The 17506-nt window shown below is 39.6% G+C and overlaps 1 protein-coding gene across 2 annotated transcripts in view; it reads right to left on the reverse strand.

Annotated features, from left to right (window-relative positions):
- The window catches only part of LOC126376522 (zinc finger protein 729-like), a 62956-nt gene extending 46006 nt beyond the window's left edge, over nt 1–16950 (reverse strand). The window contains exons 1-10 of one of the 2 annotated variants that reach the window (XR_007567724.1): nt 16721–16950; nt 16058–16189; nt 14183–14878; nt 13304–13506; nt 12951–13083; nt 11887–12183; nt 10795–10917; nt 10314–10424; nt 9817–9932; nt 8879–9328 (exon numbers count right to left, since the gene is read on the reverse strand). Coding sequence is in view for 1 of the 2 variants with exons in the window: in XM_050023971.1 (XP_049879928.1) it covers nt 9178–9328; nt 9817–9932; nt 10314–10424; nt 10795–10917; nt 11887–12183; nt 12951–13083; nt 13304–13506; nt 14183–14878; nt 16058–16189; nt 16721–16828 (2070 nt within the window). In the remaining variant the exon portion in view is untranslated. Of the gene's footprint in view, nt 1–7779; nt 9329–9816; nt 9933–10313; nt 10425–10794; nt 10918–11886; nt 12184–12950; nt 13084–13303; nt 13507–14182; nt 14879–16057; nt 16190–16720 lie in introns of those variants that run through there. The other variant, XM_050023971.1, reaches the window with a different exon arrangement.
- Between the last annotated feature and the right edge of the window lie 556 nt (nt 16951–17506).

A 17506-nucleotide genomic window follows, 5' to 3' on the forward strand; every position in this document is an offset into this window, starting at 1 on the left:
ATTTTATGTTTATTTTTTTAAAGAACGTCTAGGGCACTGTGCCGAGGTTTTTCTTGCAGCTTCTTTTCCCCGGCTATACAGGTTGTGAGAAGCTGCAGTAGTTTTAGGCGGATGAGACGTTCGTTATGTAAAATTGACGATTCAAAGTGTAACTATGTTACCTACTGAATAAAGATATTTTTGAATTTGAAAATTTGAATTTGATGGAGCTCGTGTGCACACTCCCCGAAGTACAATCTGTAAAAAACCGACAAGCAGGCGACTTTACGGCGGTGGTCTAGGCTAAGCAGTTTGTCTTCCACCAGCTTCCTGTTGCCGATCAACCGTGGATGGATTGTGTAAAGAAGGATATGTGTGTCAAAGGTGTGAGTACTGAGATGATGACTCTTCTCAGGAAGAGGAAATGACTGAAAACCAGCGCTGGATGGCGCCATAACATGGCTCCATAGCAGCACAAGCTGAGCCATTTCCTTTTGCCCGTATTCGCAATATTCATAATTAAGTCAGTTATGGTTTAAGTTGCTATGGGCGAACCTTCGATACGTACCTTAAAGACATTAAAAACCTACAAATTAGATTCTTAAAGTTCTTAATTAGCCCAAATACCAGGAAGAAATATTGTGACGACTACGGCAGATTATTTTCTTTACTCAAAATACTCCCGGTTGATGCCAAAGCAGAATACCTAATAGTTTTGGAAAATTACTATGATGACTACTTCAGAAAAATTGTTTCAAATAAATATAATACCAGAAGAGTTAGACAAAGAACTTATATTTGTCCAAAAGTAAGAAACTATTATGGCCAACGTACCAACAAATACCTTTTGCCAAAGGTGTTTAACAGAAGATATGGGCATTTCTACGGGAAGAGCCGATTGAGTGATTCCAGTGAAAAAAGTACCTGTAGCATCTAATTACGTACTTGGAAAAAATACTCACGTATTTATAGGACTCTTGGCTTCGTGGAGAGTAATTTAGAAGACCGTAAAGTTTTATAAAAGCGTCAAAAAAAAATCCCGAAGTTTGAAAACGGGCAGAATTTGGCTTAAAATGACGTGAAGCCATTCCAGAATTGACTCGTTATTGCTTCATAACTTCTAAACTACTAGTTTCCAAAACATAATTCCAACGTTCACAGAACAAGGGATAGTTAATAAAGCTAAATACGTAATTGTGTTTATTGTGAACCTTTTAGTTTTAGTACAATAACATATTTTAATTTTGAAGCCAGCATGTGTCTCAATTCGGTGAAATTAAGTTTTGTCAACTTACATCACTAACTACGCGCAGTACTATCACCACTACCCGGTTCCCGTGGAGAGCCAGGTGCGCCCGAGTGCCCGAGATGTGTGGATGGGCGGACTGCTGCATAGAGGAGAGTTTTTCGAAGGGTCGAAATCGTTGGTTTTTTTTGGGGTAGGGTCAATTCTAAAATCGGTGGAAGATATTAATTTTGTTTATGAAGTATTTAATAATATATGTGCTAAATTAATTAAGTATTTAGGTGATATTTGACTGTATGTTTTGTATTAATTGATTTAATTGATAACTTTACTAGATAATTGATGAAATGTGATATTTTCTCAATTCGATGGGTCTCAATTCCCTAGAAAATGGGGCACCGAATTGAGAATTACTTGCATCGAATTGAGATTTGATAATGTTTACATAACAAATGGCATCACGCCTGTTACTCCGAAGGAGTTGGTTAGGGAGAGGGTTAGTTTATTATTATTATGAGAACATTATTAGTATTAGATGTAATAATTCAATCAAAATTTAAAGCGAATAAAGCCAACTGCCAGAACGTATTTGCCGGAGTGATGGCTCCAGTGGAAAGTCATTCCTCACACGAGACAAGACCTCTTAGGCCCAAACTTGGACCCGCTTGTTCTGAACACAATTAGATTCGCTCTCCCGACAGTCGAGCTTGCAAGAGCATATTGCTCAGAATGTACATCCCTCCTGGAGAAGACCCACCGGGATATGAAAATTAAAATACCCTTTTGTGTAGGTCTCATAATTGGCACACCTTAAATCAGTTCAAGGATCAGAGGATCAGCTGTTCTAAACTTCTTACACTTCTTTACTTCTTCTTTACTTTTTCTTCTTGTACTTCTTTGTACGTCACGCCAGTGATGATGGCTAGTCCACGTTCAAATGGCCCTCCATTTTGGTGGACAGTAAATTGTATTAGATTAAGGTTGTTATTTTTATTTAATAAAAGAAAAAAAAAATGAGCTGATAGTGGCTTCACTCGCTGAATTAAAACCACTGCTTTTAAGCCGTAAGGATGCGTCTAAGGAGCTAGCAGATAGTGAAGATACAGACGATCTATCTACAGTTCGGTCCTCATCATCGAAGTCAAAGAAATTGTCCAGGGTCGATAAATTAGAACAGAACTTTAGTGAGATGAAGGACATGCTTTCCAACAACTCAAAGAGGCTCGATAATACTTCAGACGATGAATGTCGTTCGCACGAAGGATTTCTTGAGGAGGATACAACGAAATCATTCACCTGAAAAGTTCCGGATCTATTACCTGAAGAAGATGTAGAAGATTTTGATTTCGCTTCCATGACTAAGGAACAAGATCCTTGAGGGAATCAAGTGCTTGAGGTTGGGTGAACTAGCATAAAAGCAGATACGTTATTCGTCTTTCACGTCTTTTGAGTTAACCCTTGCTTAAAGAAGTTTAACTCGTCAAACGCCGCAGCTGATTTTTTGATAAAGCAGGAAACCGGTTTCGGGACGACTTTACACGGCTTGTTATTGCAACGAGAAACGCTTGGCAATACTATGAAGGAACTTTGAACCAAACATCCTACTCTGAAACAGGATCTTAAGGATACATTTTTGGGATCAAACTCAGGTTTCAAAAATATATCGGATGATGTCCTACAATATGTATGCGGTCGCAAGGTAGAAGCTATTGAGCAGAGAAGAAATGCTATCTTGCCACAAGATGAATACCATGCTACATTAAAATAGATATAAAGTTATAAAGACAGGTCATAGAAAATTCTTGACAATAGTGCACAACACAGAAAACTTCAGTTTATTTGCCTACCTTTCGGCCTATCGACTGCACCGCTCACATTTGCAAGGGTATCAAACACAGCTAAGGGAAAACCCTTAGCTGTGCAGCGATCCAGTATAAGGGGATAAGAGTGATAGTTTACCTCGACAATTTCCTCTTAGCCAATCAACAGAAAGACCAGTTAGAGGAAGACACCTTATACGTGGTAAATTATCTGGAAAAGCTTGGATGGAAAATAAACAGAAATAAATCTCTGAACCCACCAACCCATTGTCTAGACTACTTGGGGATAATGTGGGACACAGAGAAAAACAGAACCTTTATACCGGACAGCAGAATAGACAACTTAACAAGTATCCTTATGGAAGTATTGAAATCAGGAACTTGGAATTGGGTCACAGGAAAAAGTCTTGTAGGGAAATTGGGTTTTGAATCTTTCACGGTCCCTCTAGGAAGATTACATATCAGACATCTTCAACGTGCAGCCATTTGTCTTCCTCAACACCAGAAAATACGGAAATTTCTAATACCGACAAAAGCTCTACAGGAATGTTCTTGGTGGTTGGAACACCTTCACAAAGGACAAACAATTTTCACATATCAGGGCACAGTATTCATCACAACAGATGCTTCAGACAACGGATGGGGTGCTCATGTCAACGAGTCTCTAATCAGCGGAGTTTGGGAGAAGAGCCAAACCTTGTGGCATATAAATCGCAAAGACCTGTATGCAGTATACCGAGCATTTCAGATGACGTTACCCCAACTACGAGAACGACGAGTTCAGTCCGACAACAAAACGTTTGTGTCCTATATAAAGAATCAGGGGGAACAAAATCCAGTCTCTTAACAGACCTAGTAGCAAAACTTTTGGAACTTGCTTAAAGGAACAGAACAGAAATTTTTGCTTAATACATTCTAGGTGTTTTCAACGAGATTGCCGACAGCCTCTCGCGGCAGAAATCTCTAGCGGACTGGCATCTGTCGGATCGAGTGACGAACTTTCTATTCAAAAAGCGGGGAATTCTTCAGATAGACCTTTTCGCAACTTCTCATTCGAAAGTAATTCCGATTTGTATGGCTTGAGATGTGAGGGACAAAGGTGCTATTTTCATAGATGCATTCAGCAAAACATGGGACTTCGACCTAGCTTGGGTATTTCCTCCACCAGCGTGGATACGCAGGTCAAAGGGAAGTGAGGAAGGTGTAATCTCACATGGTCAAGCCTAGGCAAGACATGAAATATATCATTTTCTTCCCTTCGTGGGGAAAAGTTTCCTATTTTTTACGATATTCATTTGTTTGTCTTTCGTCATCTTAATACACCTTTCATACGTCCTCACGCAATCCAATCCACACCTTTTTCGGTCGTCTCCTACCCCTTATGTCTATGCACATTCATACTCACTACATACCATCTAATATGACTTCCATTCCTCTTCATCAGATGCCCATACCACATCATTATTGGTCATTCATTGCATTATTTTTATAATAACTGACAGCATTTCTAAATTCGCTGGCTTATTTCTCAATTCCGTGATTCATTTTCTCAATTCACTGAGCCGCTTCTCAATTCGATGTTTCATTTTCTCAATTCGATGGTTGCCCAATTCGGTGATTAACTTTTCTCATAAACCACTTCACCAAATCTGGTCCCAATTGCATCATTAGATTCAAGATGGAATAAATTTCAGTATTTGTTATTAAAATATTCATAAAAGCCTAATTTCAATTTCGGCACCGAATTGAGAAAAAATAGACCCTTCCGTAGAAATGCCCATATTTCTTGAGAGAGGAGAATGAAATATGTAAAAGTACGTTAAAAAGAAAACTTAAAATATCATTATTTGAGAATTAATAACTACCTACTACACAAACATCACATCATGCTTCTGACAGTGCTTATTTCAATTTTTATATTGAGTGATAAATGTAAGTTGTGCTAATTCAATGTGAATATTACTCTTATTTAAAGGTAGGTATTATAATTAGACTAAGGTAACGAGTGCAGGCTTGTGTGCGTTACCCCAGCAAGAAAGTATCTCCTAGAGTTATATGAGTAGAACGTATAGTTGGTGCCTTATCTGCTGTAAATGTGCCCCACATAAAAAATGTGTGCCCCCTGTCGTTTCGAAAAAAAATCGAAAAAACGATTCTTGCTGGGGTAACGTTTTTCTAGCAGGAAAATTCTAAACGAATGATCGGAGAGAGAAAAACTGTGCATGGCCAGATAGCTTATATGTGTGCCAAAATGTGCCCCCAAAAATAAAATCTGTGCCCCTTCAGATTTTCGAGATATTGCATTTCCTGCTGGAGTAACGTTTTGATGAATAGTATATCTCTAAAACCATTGCATGTGCCCCTGTAGAATAAACATACGCGAGTAGCTCTTAATGTGTGCCCCTTTGTGCCCCAATTAGATTTTAGAAAATATTTATAGTTTTCAAGTTATCGCGGTTTTATGAAAACCCGAAAAAACATCGCAGCGCCTAAATGAGACAAGGCATAACTTCGCTAAAAACTGTATTCGGTCTTTCTTGATGCTAATAATAACCATACAAAGTTTCAAAAATGTTCATGCATGCGTTTTTGAATAATCTTGCTAAAAGTAAAAACGATGGTGTCATAACTTTGACGGCAAAATACAAGGAACTGGCACAATCCCAGATGTGTAGGTGTAAACCAAAATCTTGTGCCTTTAGTCAAAAATATATGGTGAAAATATTGAGCTTCAAATGTTACGCATTAAGTAAATATAAACAAAAAACCAAAATATGTAAACAACGGCTGGTTATCCGACCAAATTTGAATGACTACTAAAAAGCGACGGATTCATACATATCGATGACCTTCTTTACTTTACTCACTAACCGGTTCACACGCGTTGTGCCTGAGTACACTGAAGTAGAAAAGTAATAACTAATAAAATAAAGTTTTTATTGGATTATATTTTAATAGCTGTTTCTATGACCTTACACATGATTAAGTACATTTATAAGAGCCATTTTCAAATAAAATGTACATGTGACTAACATGCTCAAAATCGTGACCAAACTGTTTTGTGACATACCTGTATTTTTATACTAATGTAAATAATAATTTCCACATCAACAAGCTGTTTCATTTATATAGTCACAAGGTGCATTTAATATATTTTTTAATTAGCCCTCAAAACTTTTGAACGCGACTGTAAGGACAACAGCTTAGGTATAATACGTCCAATAAAGAAGGTCCTCGTTAAGTATGAATCCGTCGCTTTTTAGTAGTCATTCAGATTTGGTCGGATAACCAGCCGTTGTTTACATATTTTGGTTTTTTGTTTATATTTACTTAATGCGTAACATTTGAAGCTCAATATTTTCACCATATATTTTTGACTAAAGGCACAAGATTTTGGTTTACACCTACACATCTGGGATTGTGCCAGTTCCTTGTATTTTGCCGTCAAAGTTATGACACCATTCGTTTTTACTTTTAGCAAGATTATTCAAAAACGCATGCATGAACATTTTTGAAACTTTGTATGGTTATTATTAGCATCAAGAAAGACCGAATACAGTTTTCAGCGAAGTTATGCCTTGTCTCATTTAGGCGCTGCGATGTTTTTTCGGGTTTTCATAAAACCGCGATAACTTGAAAACTATAAATATTTTCTAAAATCTAATTGGGGCACAAAGGGGCACACATTAAGAGCTACTCGCGTATGTTTATTCTACAGGGGCACATGCAATGGTTTTAGAGATATACTATTCATCAAAACGTTACTCCAGCAGGAAATGCAATATCTCGAAAATCTGAAGGGGCACAGATTTTATTTTTGGGGGCACATTTTGGCACACATATAAGCTATCTGGCCATGCACAGTTTTTCTCTCTCCGATCATTCGTTTAGAATTTTCCTGCTAGAAAAACGTTACCCCAGCAAGAATCGTTTTTTCGATTTTTTTTCGAAACGACAGGGGGCACACATTTTTTATGTGGGGCACATTTACAGCAGATAAGGCACCAACTATACGTTCCACTCATATAACTCTAGGAGATACTTTCTTGCTGGGGTAACGCACACTGCAGGCTTGCCAACAAACTGCCTCTGCAGTTTGGCGAGACTATTGTTATGTAAATATTATAATACCACTTTGTGAATAAATAAATAAATAAAAAATAAATAAGTACTTAGTTTATATAGCAAATGTAAATTGTTACTGGCAATAAATTTATTTTATTCTTAACCCTGGTGTCAGGGTTATTGAGCCGCCAAAGGCTCCTGACTCATGTAACGACTACATACATCAATAAGTAGCAACCGGGACCAACGGCTTAACGTGGCTTCCAAAGCCGGTTACATCTTACTGTCGGATAAACAGGTGATCAGTCTGTAATGTCCTGACCAAACTTGGGATCACAAAGTGGTTTTTGTGATCCTTCGTTCTCATAATATTATATTCTCAAAATTGATATGTCCCCACCGGGATTCGAACCCGGGACCTCCGGATCGTGATATGTCCCCACCGGGATTCGAACCCGGGACCTCCGGATCGTGAGACCACTGAGTTTTTGAGTTTTCTGATCACACTCTCATCTCAGCTTTGATACTGCTCTCAAGATGATGTTAATGTGACAGTTTATATAAAAACAGGGTTTTGAGCATGATCTTGAGGGCAGTCTCAGCTGAGATTAGTTTATTACCACCCTCAGTGGTATACGGACAGGAGAATGAATAAAAGAAATATGAATGTACTAATAAAATCACAATATTTATTCATGCCACATCAATAGATCGATGACACTACAATACTTAAGCTATGAGATACAAAATTATCTTAATAACTAATTTGTATGACTGCTAACAGTTATGATTAGAATGTATGCTCGTGTATGGTAAGTTAATTGATGACTAAAGTTCTCTACTTTTAACAATTATTGCTTTATGCCTAAATCAACATAAAATCACGCCTGCATCCCCGAAGGGGTGGGCAGAGGAGGAAGGGGTAGTATATACACTGGCCCGATTCCTGCAGACACCTAAATTTATTTTAAGTTATACCCGTCATTTTATTATCCACCGAAAAGGAAAGGGACGGGTGATTGTCAACAAGTTAATTTTAAAACGAATGAATAACCCAGGTGAATAAAATAGGCATCTCGCTGGTATGCAATCTGTTTGACGTGCTGACTACTTAACTCTGTCAGGTTATTGGCCGATGTAAAATTTTTACACGGTTGTTTTGGATTTCTGCTTAAAATTGACGTGTGTTCCATAAATTTTGTGCCAGTCGATTACCCGTCCCTTTCTTTTTCAGCGGATAAGAAAATGACAGGTGTGGGCTACGATGGTGGTTGATGAATATGTTGTGGACTGTATTACTAAATGAAATGAAGGAATAACGAATACTTAGCTTTGAGAGATATTTTTAATGTATTTTCACCAATGTTCATCAAAAAACCACAAGACGTAAGAACGAAACAAAACCAACATACAAAACGTAAAAAAAGGAGAAATATAAAAAAAACATATAAAAAGATTCTAAAATCTGCGAAGAGTTCGCAACAACAGGTATAGCTTGAAATAAAATTAGAAGGCGTCTGCAGGAATTAGCACCACTATACACCCACTCGCCAGCCACATTTAAGTCCCATTAAGGAGCGATTCATCATCATCATCATCAGCCGTACGACGCCCACTGCCGTGCGACTGGGTTAAGGGGCGATTAACCGGGCACAAATCCAGGAAACCGCGTGATATAAATTTTCTATGATCCTAAAAGCCATGGTAGCCCAGTTGGTAGAACGCTTGCCTATCACTTTGAGGTCGCAGGTTCGAATCTAGCGCAGACCTAAACCAATGATTGTCGAATTTGTTTTGGAATTCATGTTTGGATCATAAATGATTATCACGTGCTCAGCGGTGAAGAAAACATCGCGAGGAAACTTCTATACGTAGCATTATTCCTTATTCTATGCTTCAGTCTTAAATGGTCGTAAGCCGCTAAGAACTGTTGCGTTGTCCACCAGTGGGGCCAATGGTGGAACGCGCGGAGTGTCCTATGCGTAACCGCATAAGTGCGAGTGAGATAGACAATCCGCGCGTTCTAGGACTCGGACTAAGTGTCCGAGGTGTTCTAGGACATCCGTTCTAGCTGAGAGTGAGATAGTGTATAGTGTCGTGCGCGTCTTGCAGCGGGGCCGGCGCCGGCGCAGCGTCGGGCAGGCTGGCCTCCGACTCCTCCGAGCTCGTCTTGTTGTCCTCCGCCGTTGGGATGTCATCCTTCTTTTTTCTTCTATTTCTGTTGGCGAGAAAAATCACAAAAATTACTTTGTATATATATAAAATAGTAGAAAATTGGTTTAGGCCTGTGCTGGATTAGAACCTGCGACATCAAAGTGAGAGGCAAGCGTTCTACCAACTTGGTTACCACGCCTCAACTTTTTTTCACTTTTAACACGTTAACAGTCCCCATACAAGCGTTTCAAAACATGCCATATGTCCAAATGAGATATTATATTTTTTGGCTTTCGTTTGTTATTCAATGTGACATGTTTTTGACTTTTTCTATTTATAAGGTCTTTGGCTACAAGTCCTTTATGAAAATATCAACAAATTTTACGAGTCCGTGATTTGACAGCCCATAAAGCTGCACTGGTCTCGTGTACCTCATAGGGTACACGAACTCGGCGGAACCGCTCCCCGTGTGCCACATACGGTACACCGGACTGTTAACGTGTTAAGTTACACCCGTCATTTTCTTATTAACATAAAAAATATGTGCCTTACCTCTTTGGATACGGCTGTTTGAGATGGAAGGTTCTGTAATGCAGCTTCATGCTGTTGCTCTGCGTGAACCGCTTGTCGCATAGCGTGCAGGCAAACGGCTTCTCACCAGTGTGGGTCTGAAATATTAACACCCAATATTCAAGCTACATCATCTCCCTAGCACACACACGCACACTCTCTCACAAGCACATACCCTCTCACACGCACTCACCCTCTCACACGCACTCACCCTCTCACACGCACTCACCCTCTCACACGCACTCACCCTCTCACACGCACTCACCCTCTCACACGCACTCACCCTCTCACACGCACTCACCCTCTCACACGCACTCACCCTCTCACACGCACTCACCCTCTCACACGCACGCACCCTCTCACACGCACGCACCCTCTCACACGCACTCACCCTCTCACACGCACTCACCCATTGGAATCAAGTAAAGTAGAAAGATCAAGGTTTATATCGACACTATAAACTGTTAACTGTTACTGACCACCATATGTCGTCGCACGCCGATGCTGGAGTGGAAGGTCTTCCCGCAAGTCTCGCATGGGAACATCTTCTGCTTAGAGTGGATGTTCTGATGCATCGCCACGCTGCCTGGCTGTGGACAACAAACAACATGTACTTTAACATTTCTAAGGCATAAAATAACATAACATAAACATACTATATACGTCCCACTGCTGGGCACAGGCCTCCCCTAGATCGACCGGAGGGGGTATGGAGCATTTTACGCTGCTCCACTGCGTGTTGGTCGAGTTTCGAGTTTCGGTCGCGGTTACTATTTACTGATGTAAGTGTGTAATCGTTACATGAGCCATGTCAGGGGCATTTGGCGGCTCAATCATAACCCTGGACACCAGGGTTGATGAGGCTGGTAATACCATCCACGCACACGATAAGAAGCACATGGCCATCTATATTGTTTTTGCGGAACATAGCCTGGAAAGTTCCTCATTAGAAACACTTACAGCGAGCGAGGCTCCGCAGATTTCACAGATGTGCCGCTCATGCGCAGGGAAGAACGACGTCCTCGGGTGCTCAGCTAAGTGGTGCTTCATACACGCCGCTTGCGTGTCGAAGTGTTTGCCGCACTGGAAGCAATATAGTAGACTACTCATCATCTCCTCTCCTATTCCCCTCCTCTATTCCTCTCCTTTTCCTTTCTATCATCCTCTTCTATATTAGGCGCAATGCTTTGATGTGGCCTTAAGATAAATTAACCTCCTAAGGCCGAGATTTCAAGACACAATAGTTAAACAATGGGGTTTGGATTTTAAAAGAATATTCGGTCTTATGACTTTAAAGATAACATTATATAGGTACAGGTGCTGATTGAAAACACACCATCTAATTTTATTTTAAGTTTATTTATCCTCCTAGCATTATCCCGTTTTGCACAGGGTCCGCTTACCTAACCTGAAGATTTGACAGGTCCGGTTTTTTACAGAAGCGACTGCCTGTCCGACCTTCCAACCCGCGAAGGAAAAACCAGCCCAATACAGGTTAAGTCACATGCCTCCGAAAATGCATTTCTCGGGAATGTGGGTTTCCTCTTGATGTTTTCCTTCACCGCTGAGCACGTGATAATCATTTGCGATCCAAACATGAATTCGGAAACAAATTCGACAATACTTGGTTTAGGCCTGTGCTGGATTCGAACCACGGCTCATAATAGAGTAGACAAGACGACCCAAAACTCAAAAATGCTATGAAAGGTCAATGAATGTAGGAAGCCACAAAGTGTCTATCTATCTACTCAGCCTGCATCCACCCACTGCTGAGCACAGACCTCCTCTCTTTCACGCCCTTCTTTCCGGTCCTATGCAAGTCTCATCTATTGCCTTCTGGCGTAGCTCACAATGTCATCCGACCACCGGGCTGGTGGTCTGCCTCGATATCGCATACCAACTCTTGGCCACCATTCAGTAACAGCTTTAGTCCATCTGTTGTCTTCCCGTCTTACCAAGTGTCCTGCCCATCTCCATTTCAGCCTAGCGATTCGTATACCTACATCTTCGACTAAAAAAACAACAAAAATAAAACTACTATTACAGCTTTACCTGATGACAAGTAGTAGGTTTCTTATGGCACCGTCGTTTATTCTTCCGTCTCTTTTTCGCTGTCCTCACCAGCTCCTCAGGCAGAGGCGTCTTCTTCTTCAAACTATGAGTTATTTTCGCTTGCAACTTCTTGCCTAGCACCTTCCTGGGCACTGAGAACTCGTCCAGTTCATCTTCTAAGCCTTCCGTATGCATTGCCGAGTGAAATAGATGTTCTTCGTACGCTTTCCTAGTTTCGAAAGTTATGTCACATTTCTCGCAGAATGTGTTCACTTCCTCGTCGTCGTCTGGGCTATCCTGAAATAATAAAAAAAAAATCATCGAAATTGTGTGTTTGTAGAGGCGTTGACCCCCACTGGTAGACAACGCAACAGTTCTTAGTGGCCTTGGCCCCCACTGGTGGACTACGCAACAGTTCTTAGTGGCGTTGGCCCCCACTAGTAGACAACGAGACAACGCAATAGTTCTTAGTGGTGTTGGCCCCCACTGGTACACAACGCAACAGTTCTTAGTAGCGTTGGTGCCCACTGGTAGACAACGCAACAGTTCTTAGTAGCGTTGGCGCCCACTGGTAGACAACACAACAGTTCTTAGTGGCCTTGGCCCCCACTGTTAAACAATTCAACAGTTCTTAGTAGCGTTGGCCCCCACTAGCAGACAACGCAATAGTTCTTAGTGGCGTTGGCCCTAGACAACGCAACAGTTCTTAGTGGCGTTGGCCCCCACTAGTAGACAACTCAAGAATTCTTAGTGGTCTTTTCCCCCACTGGTAGATAACGCAACAGTTCTTAGTGGTGTTGGCCCCCACTGGTGCACAACGCAATAGTTCTCACCTAGGCACAGTCGTAAGCGGCTTACGGCTATTAAGAGCAAAGTAAGGGGATCAGGTCGGCGCCCGATACAAATTGGTACGGGGCGGAGAGTTACCGTGCTGAATGTAGTATTATTCTTTATTTTAAGGATCCGAAATGAGAGCTGTCATATGATTACCCTTCCAATCATTGTAGAAGACAACTACAGTTACGATAAAAATCGCGAAGTAGATAATACTGAATTTTACTCACAATTTCATCATTTATATGTTTTATCTTCTTGTGCATATGCAGCCCACTGGGACTTACGAAGGACATACCGCACAGAGTGCACACATATTCGCTCCTGTGTGTCCGGAGATGTGTGTAGTATGTTGATGAGTGCCTGAAAACATACTTACATAAGATCACGCCGCAATCAGGTGATTCAAGCCTGAGAAGTCCTTACCAAACAAAGGTCAGTCTCACAAAGTGATTTCGACAATGTCCCCATCGGGAATCGAACCCGGACCTCCGGAGCCTAACGCCTAGATCGTGAGCCTAACGCTCTAACCACTAGACCACGGAGGCTGTTAGTAAATGAATATTATTCTTAAAATGCTCACTTGAACTCTTCCCCGCAGTGAATACATTTCTTGATCACCCCTTTGTGGTAATCCTCGTGCATGATGGCAGTATTTTCCACGGAACATCGCAGGTTACACAGTAGACAGACGTATCTTGTGAAATGTTGCCGCATGTGCTTTCTCAACTTGCAGTCCCACTTGAATCTCATGTGGCAGAAGCGACATTCCAGAGGGCCCAGTGACTGCAAATAGATTCGAAACATTGATTTACCACTACCGTAGATACAGCGCTTGATACAAAAATGCGGCGAAAACTTGGCGCTTGTTTGACTATGCATTCGTACACAGCGGTCTATACATGCAATAAAATTGTGTCAAATTAAGAAAGTATGCTTCGTCTTATTACGTGTATTAGCGCGTGGTGCTTCGTAACGCGGTCGAGTTATACTGTGACTCGGATTGACCGGTTGTACTTGTTTTAGTGTATTTTAACACTAAAATAATAATTTTAGTGGGTTTTACTGCGAAAATTAAAATGTTTATACTATGATAACATGCACAATGTCATTACTTATTAGAAATATGTTGTATAATCCTTCTTTTTTCGCTTTGAGCTTCTATTTTTGCAAGTTTTTACCATGCACTTTCCTGTGTTGCCAGTTCGGCGCCTAATCGCACACTGAGGTAAAGTACTGTCAACGTCGCTATATTAACAGCAACTTTGCGTCCCACTTTCTGAGCGCTGATGTTCAACTGAATTGGTTCTTTGGATTCACGATAAATTAATAACTCATTGGTGCCGCAAATCCGGTGCCGGTGTTCGAACCCGCGCTTCCCGTTTGAAAAGCAAGCTGGTGAACCACAGGACCCCAGTGACTATAAATTAAATAAACGACATAATTATGTATTTCTACTTACCTCACTATGTCGCAGTTGTTTATGCCTTTTCAACATGTCTTCTTTAGAAAACCCTTTATAACAATCACCACATTTGAACGCAGCAGAATCATACTTCGGACTTTTTGCTTTCATCTGAAATTCTTTCACTGCATCTTCTTCAGACAATGTATATTTCTTCCAATTCTCACTGTCAAGATATCTAGTTCTTTTCTTCGTCTGTTTAGGATTTTGTTTCTTCAATCCAAATTCCCCAGCATACCGCTTTCTTTCTTTGAAAGGTTCATTTTTCAATGTTATCACATCTTTTTTTATATCAACAAAGACCGTCTTTGGACTTGGTATTGGCGTTTCTTTGTCTTTCCTTCTAGTTTGGGAATTATTAATAAAAAAATCCATTTTTTTATCGACTTCTGTAGAGACGTCATTTGCTAATAAGATATTTTTGGAATCTTCGTCAATAGCAATGCATTCTGAATCAAAATTGTCATCGGCTATGGATCCTTCATCTAAGAAGACATCTTTACAGTCTTCAATGTCTTTAATATTGATTTCCTTCTCATCCTCAGCATGTATGGACTCGGATTCAGAGTTACTAGCTTCTGCAATATCCGTTGTGACGTAGGTTTTAACTCTTTTAGTAACGGTGAGTATTTCCAACGGTGATTTAAGTTGTCTCAACGCTCTGTCTATTTTGTAAATGGCTTCGTATGTAATCTGAAAATGGTATGTTTTATAAACAATACATAATATTGAATCAATCTTCGTTTTCTAACAATGTATTTTATTGATCAGACTTATTTAGGACACATAATGGAGTTGGGAATGTAATGGAATGTCATAAGATGGATACCCTAATCTGTCTTTCGATTACTTGTGGCCCAACCCATCGTATTAGAAACCATGAGCATTAGTTTAAGTGTGCTTGTACTATACCGTATATATACCAGCAGAAAAAGAAACTATATTCAAGGTTACAGTATGTAGCGCGTCCTAGGTACTGTAGCGTGTCAGGATTGTTTGCGGCGGCGCGTGTTGATGGCTTTCACGCCATCATTCGCAAACGAATCGCTTCCCTGATGCGCAGAGTGAGATGTAGCCCGAACGGCATTCTGAAGGCATTATCAGATAAGCCAGATTGCCCTTTTTGGGGGCACTGGAATGCGATCCATGGGCTTTTAATTGCTTTTCTTAATTGGTGTTTTTTTTTGTCGGTGTGTAATGTAATTATGTTGTCTGTGTGTAACTTTTTATGGGCATCGCCTGAAATAAATGCTTTTTATTTTATTTTATTTATTTTTATAAAAGTAATCTCAGAAACTACAAGAGCTAGGAATCTCACATTTTGCATGAGGGTTCCTTCTAAGTCACAGGTGCTCACTGTGACGGGATTTTGCGCAACTCTTAAGGCGGTAAAAAGAGGCTGCAATGGTCGTATGAAACTTCTACAGTCTAATTTTAGTTTTAATAGTAGGATTTCATGCGAATGAACTTTCAGGTAAATTTAAAAATGTAAATATTTAAATATATTTTTCTATTTACCAAACAAAAGTAAAATTAACAAAGGTTAATAGCGTAATTAACCATAAGAGAAACAGGGATAGGCAACTTAAAAGGTTTTTAGAAACTCTAAGACCTGGACCAGATTCGTGGATAACAAAAAAGAATGGAGAGAAATGGGGGAGGCCCTGGCCTGAAGGCACACAGATTGGTTATCGTAGATCGTAGATTAAGGAATAACTTTAAAATGTAACTTCTATGTCTGATAAAAGGCTATAAATAAATAAATAAAAATAGCAAATAAACAAAAAAAATCTTTTAAACAATAAAAATCTTTATTCTTTATCTTTTTTATTTTTCTTTATTTTATTCTTTTTCTTTTTTTAATATACTCACTGGACCTCTCCAACCAATCTCTTTGAGAGTATTCTGTCCATTGTAACACTTCTCCTTAAACTTGTGGAACTTATGCAGCATGGTGGCGCACTCGTAGCAGAAGAAGTGTGGAAGACCATCCTTGTCATTTACCTGAAAATTAAAATAAAATAAAATACAATATAATTATCTTTTTATTGAAAGGCAAAAAACAAACAATTTTAAGGAATTTTATACATAAGTATTTGAATATGGAACATTAATATTATGAAATAAAAAGTCATTGTAAAGAGTCATTTATTTTTTATTCTTAGGTAATACCATTGCATGTAATACATTACAGGTGTAGTTTAAAATTAGTAGAATAAGGAAATGAATAATAAATATTATTGTAGTATATTATAATTCTTAAGTTAAAAAAGGAAATATTAGAAGGTGAAAATAAACTTAATACTAACGTAAATATGATAATTTCTGTGTATAAATTGTTGCATAAAAAACAAATAGGTTTAAGTATCACAGCTATAGGAATTTTACTAGGTATGCGAAAGAGCGAAAATATGAAGCTACATTTTACGCCTTTATAGAAACAGTAGTCGTCATATTTCGACGTCGATATGCTGTACAACTATTTAAAATACAAATAATATGCCCAAATTCTCAAAAATATGCGAAAATACTTACTTTTACGGCAGTAACTTCTTCATAATAATGTTTGAGTTGATATCGGTCAAATCTGTACACTTTGCACTGAGTTCTAAGGCAAATTCTACAAATTTTCAAGTCGGACATCTTAATTAGTTTATTCACACGCAAATACCATCACTACATATTACTTATATTTATAATAAAATTTGAAATTATGAATTTTAGTGCAGAAAAGCCGTTCCCATCGTTTGTTGATTGATTTTGGGTCGTGACATTTTACTTTTTTTGACACAGACTAAAAACATTTTGCGTTCCGTTTCACTCAGAATATTATTATTTATAACTTGTAGAGGCCCTTTAAAACATTTTAATCTAATGGTGTTGGTACACCAACCAGCGATTATCCCTGTATGCACTATGGGAGTGTCCCTAAAGACAATCCCCGTTTCCTGTAGGACTACTACTGCAGATTATGGGAACAAAGGGAACTGGACTGTTGGGTTGGGGGTTAGTGGACTGGGCTATAGGGGATTATGGCGCCTGCTCGACCAATGATACTAACAAGGATACAATGAGCAGGCGGTGACTCGCCACTCACTGGATGGGCTACCTATCCAATTAAGGACAATCTGGTGATCAGCCAGTAATGTCCTAACCAAACTAGAGATCACAAAGTAATTTTTGGGATATATCCCCACCGGGAACCGAACCCGGGACCTCCGGATCGTGAGCCCGACAATCAAGCACTGGTCCACGGGGGTCCATAATAGGTACTCATGACATACCTAGGTACTTATCAACTAAGAATAATCTGAATCATCC

Source organism: Pectinophora gossypiella, chromosome 21 (genome assembly GCF_024362695.1).
Source record: "Pectinophora gossypiella chromosome 21, ilPecGoss1.1, whole genome shotgun sequence".
Taxonomy (NCBI): Eukaryota; Metazoa; Arthropoda; class Insecta; order Lepidoptera; family Gelechiidae; genus Pectinophora; species Pectinophora gossypiella.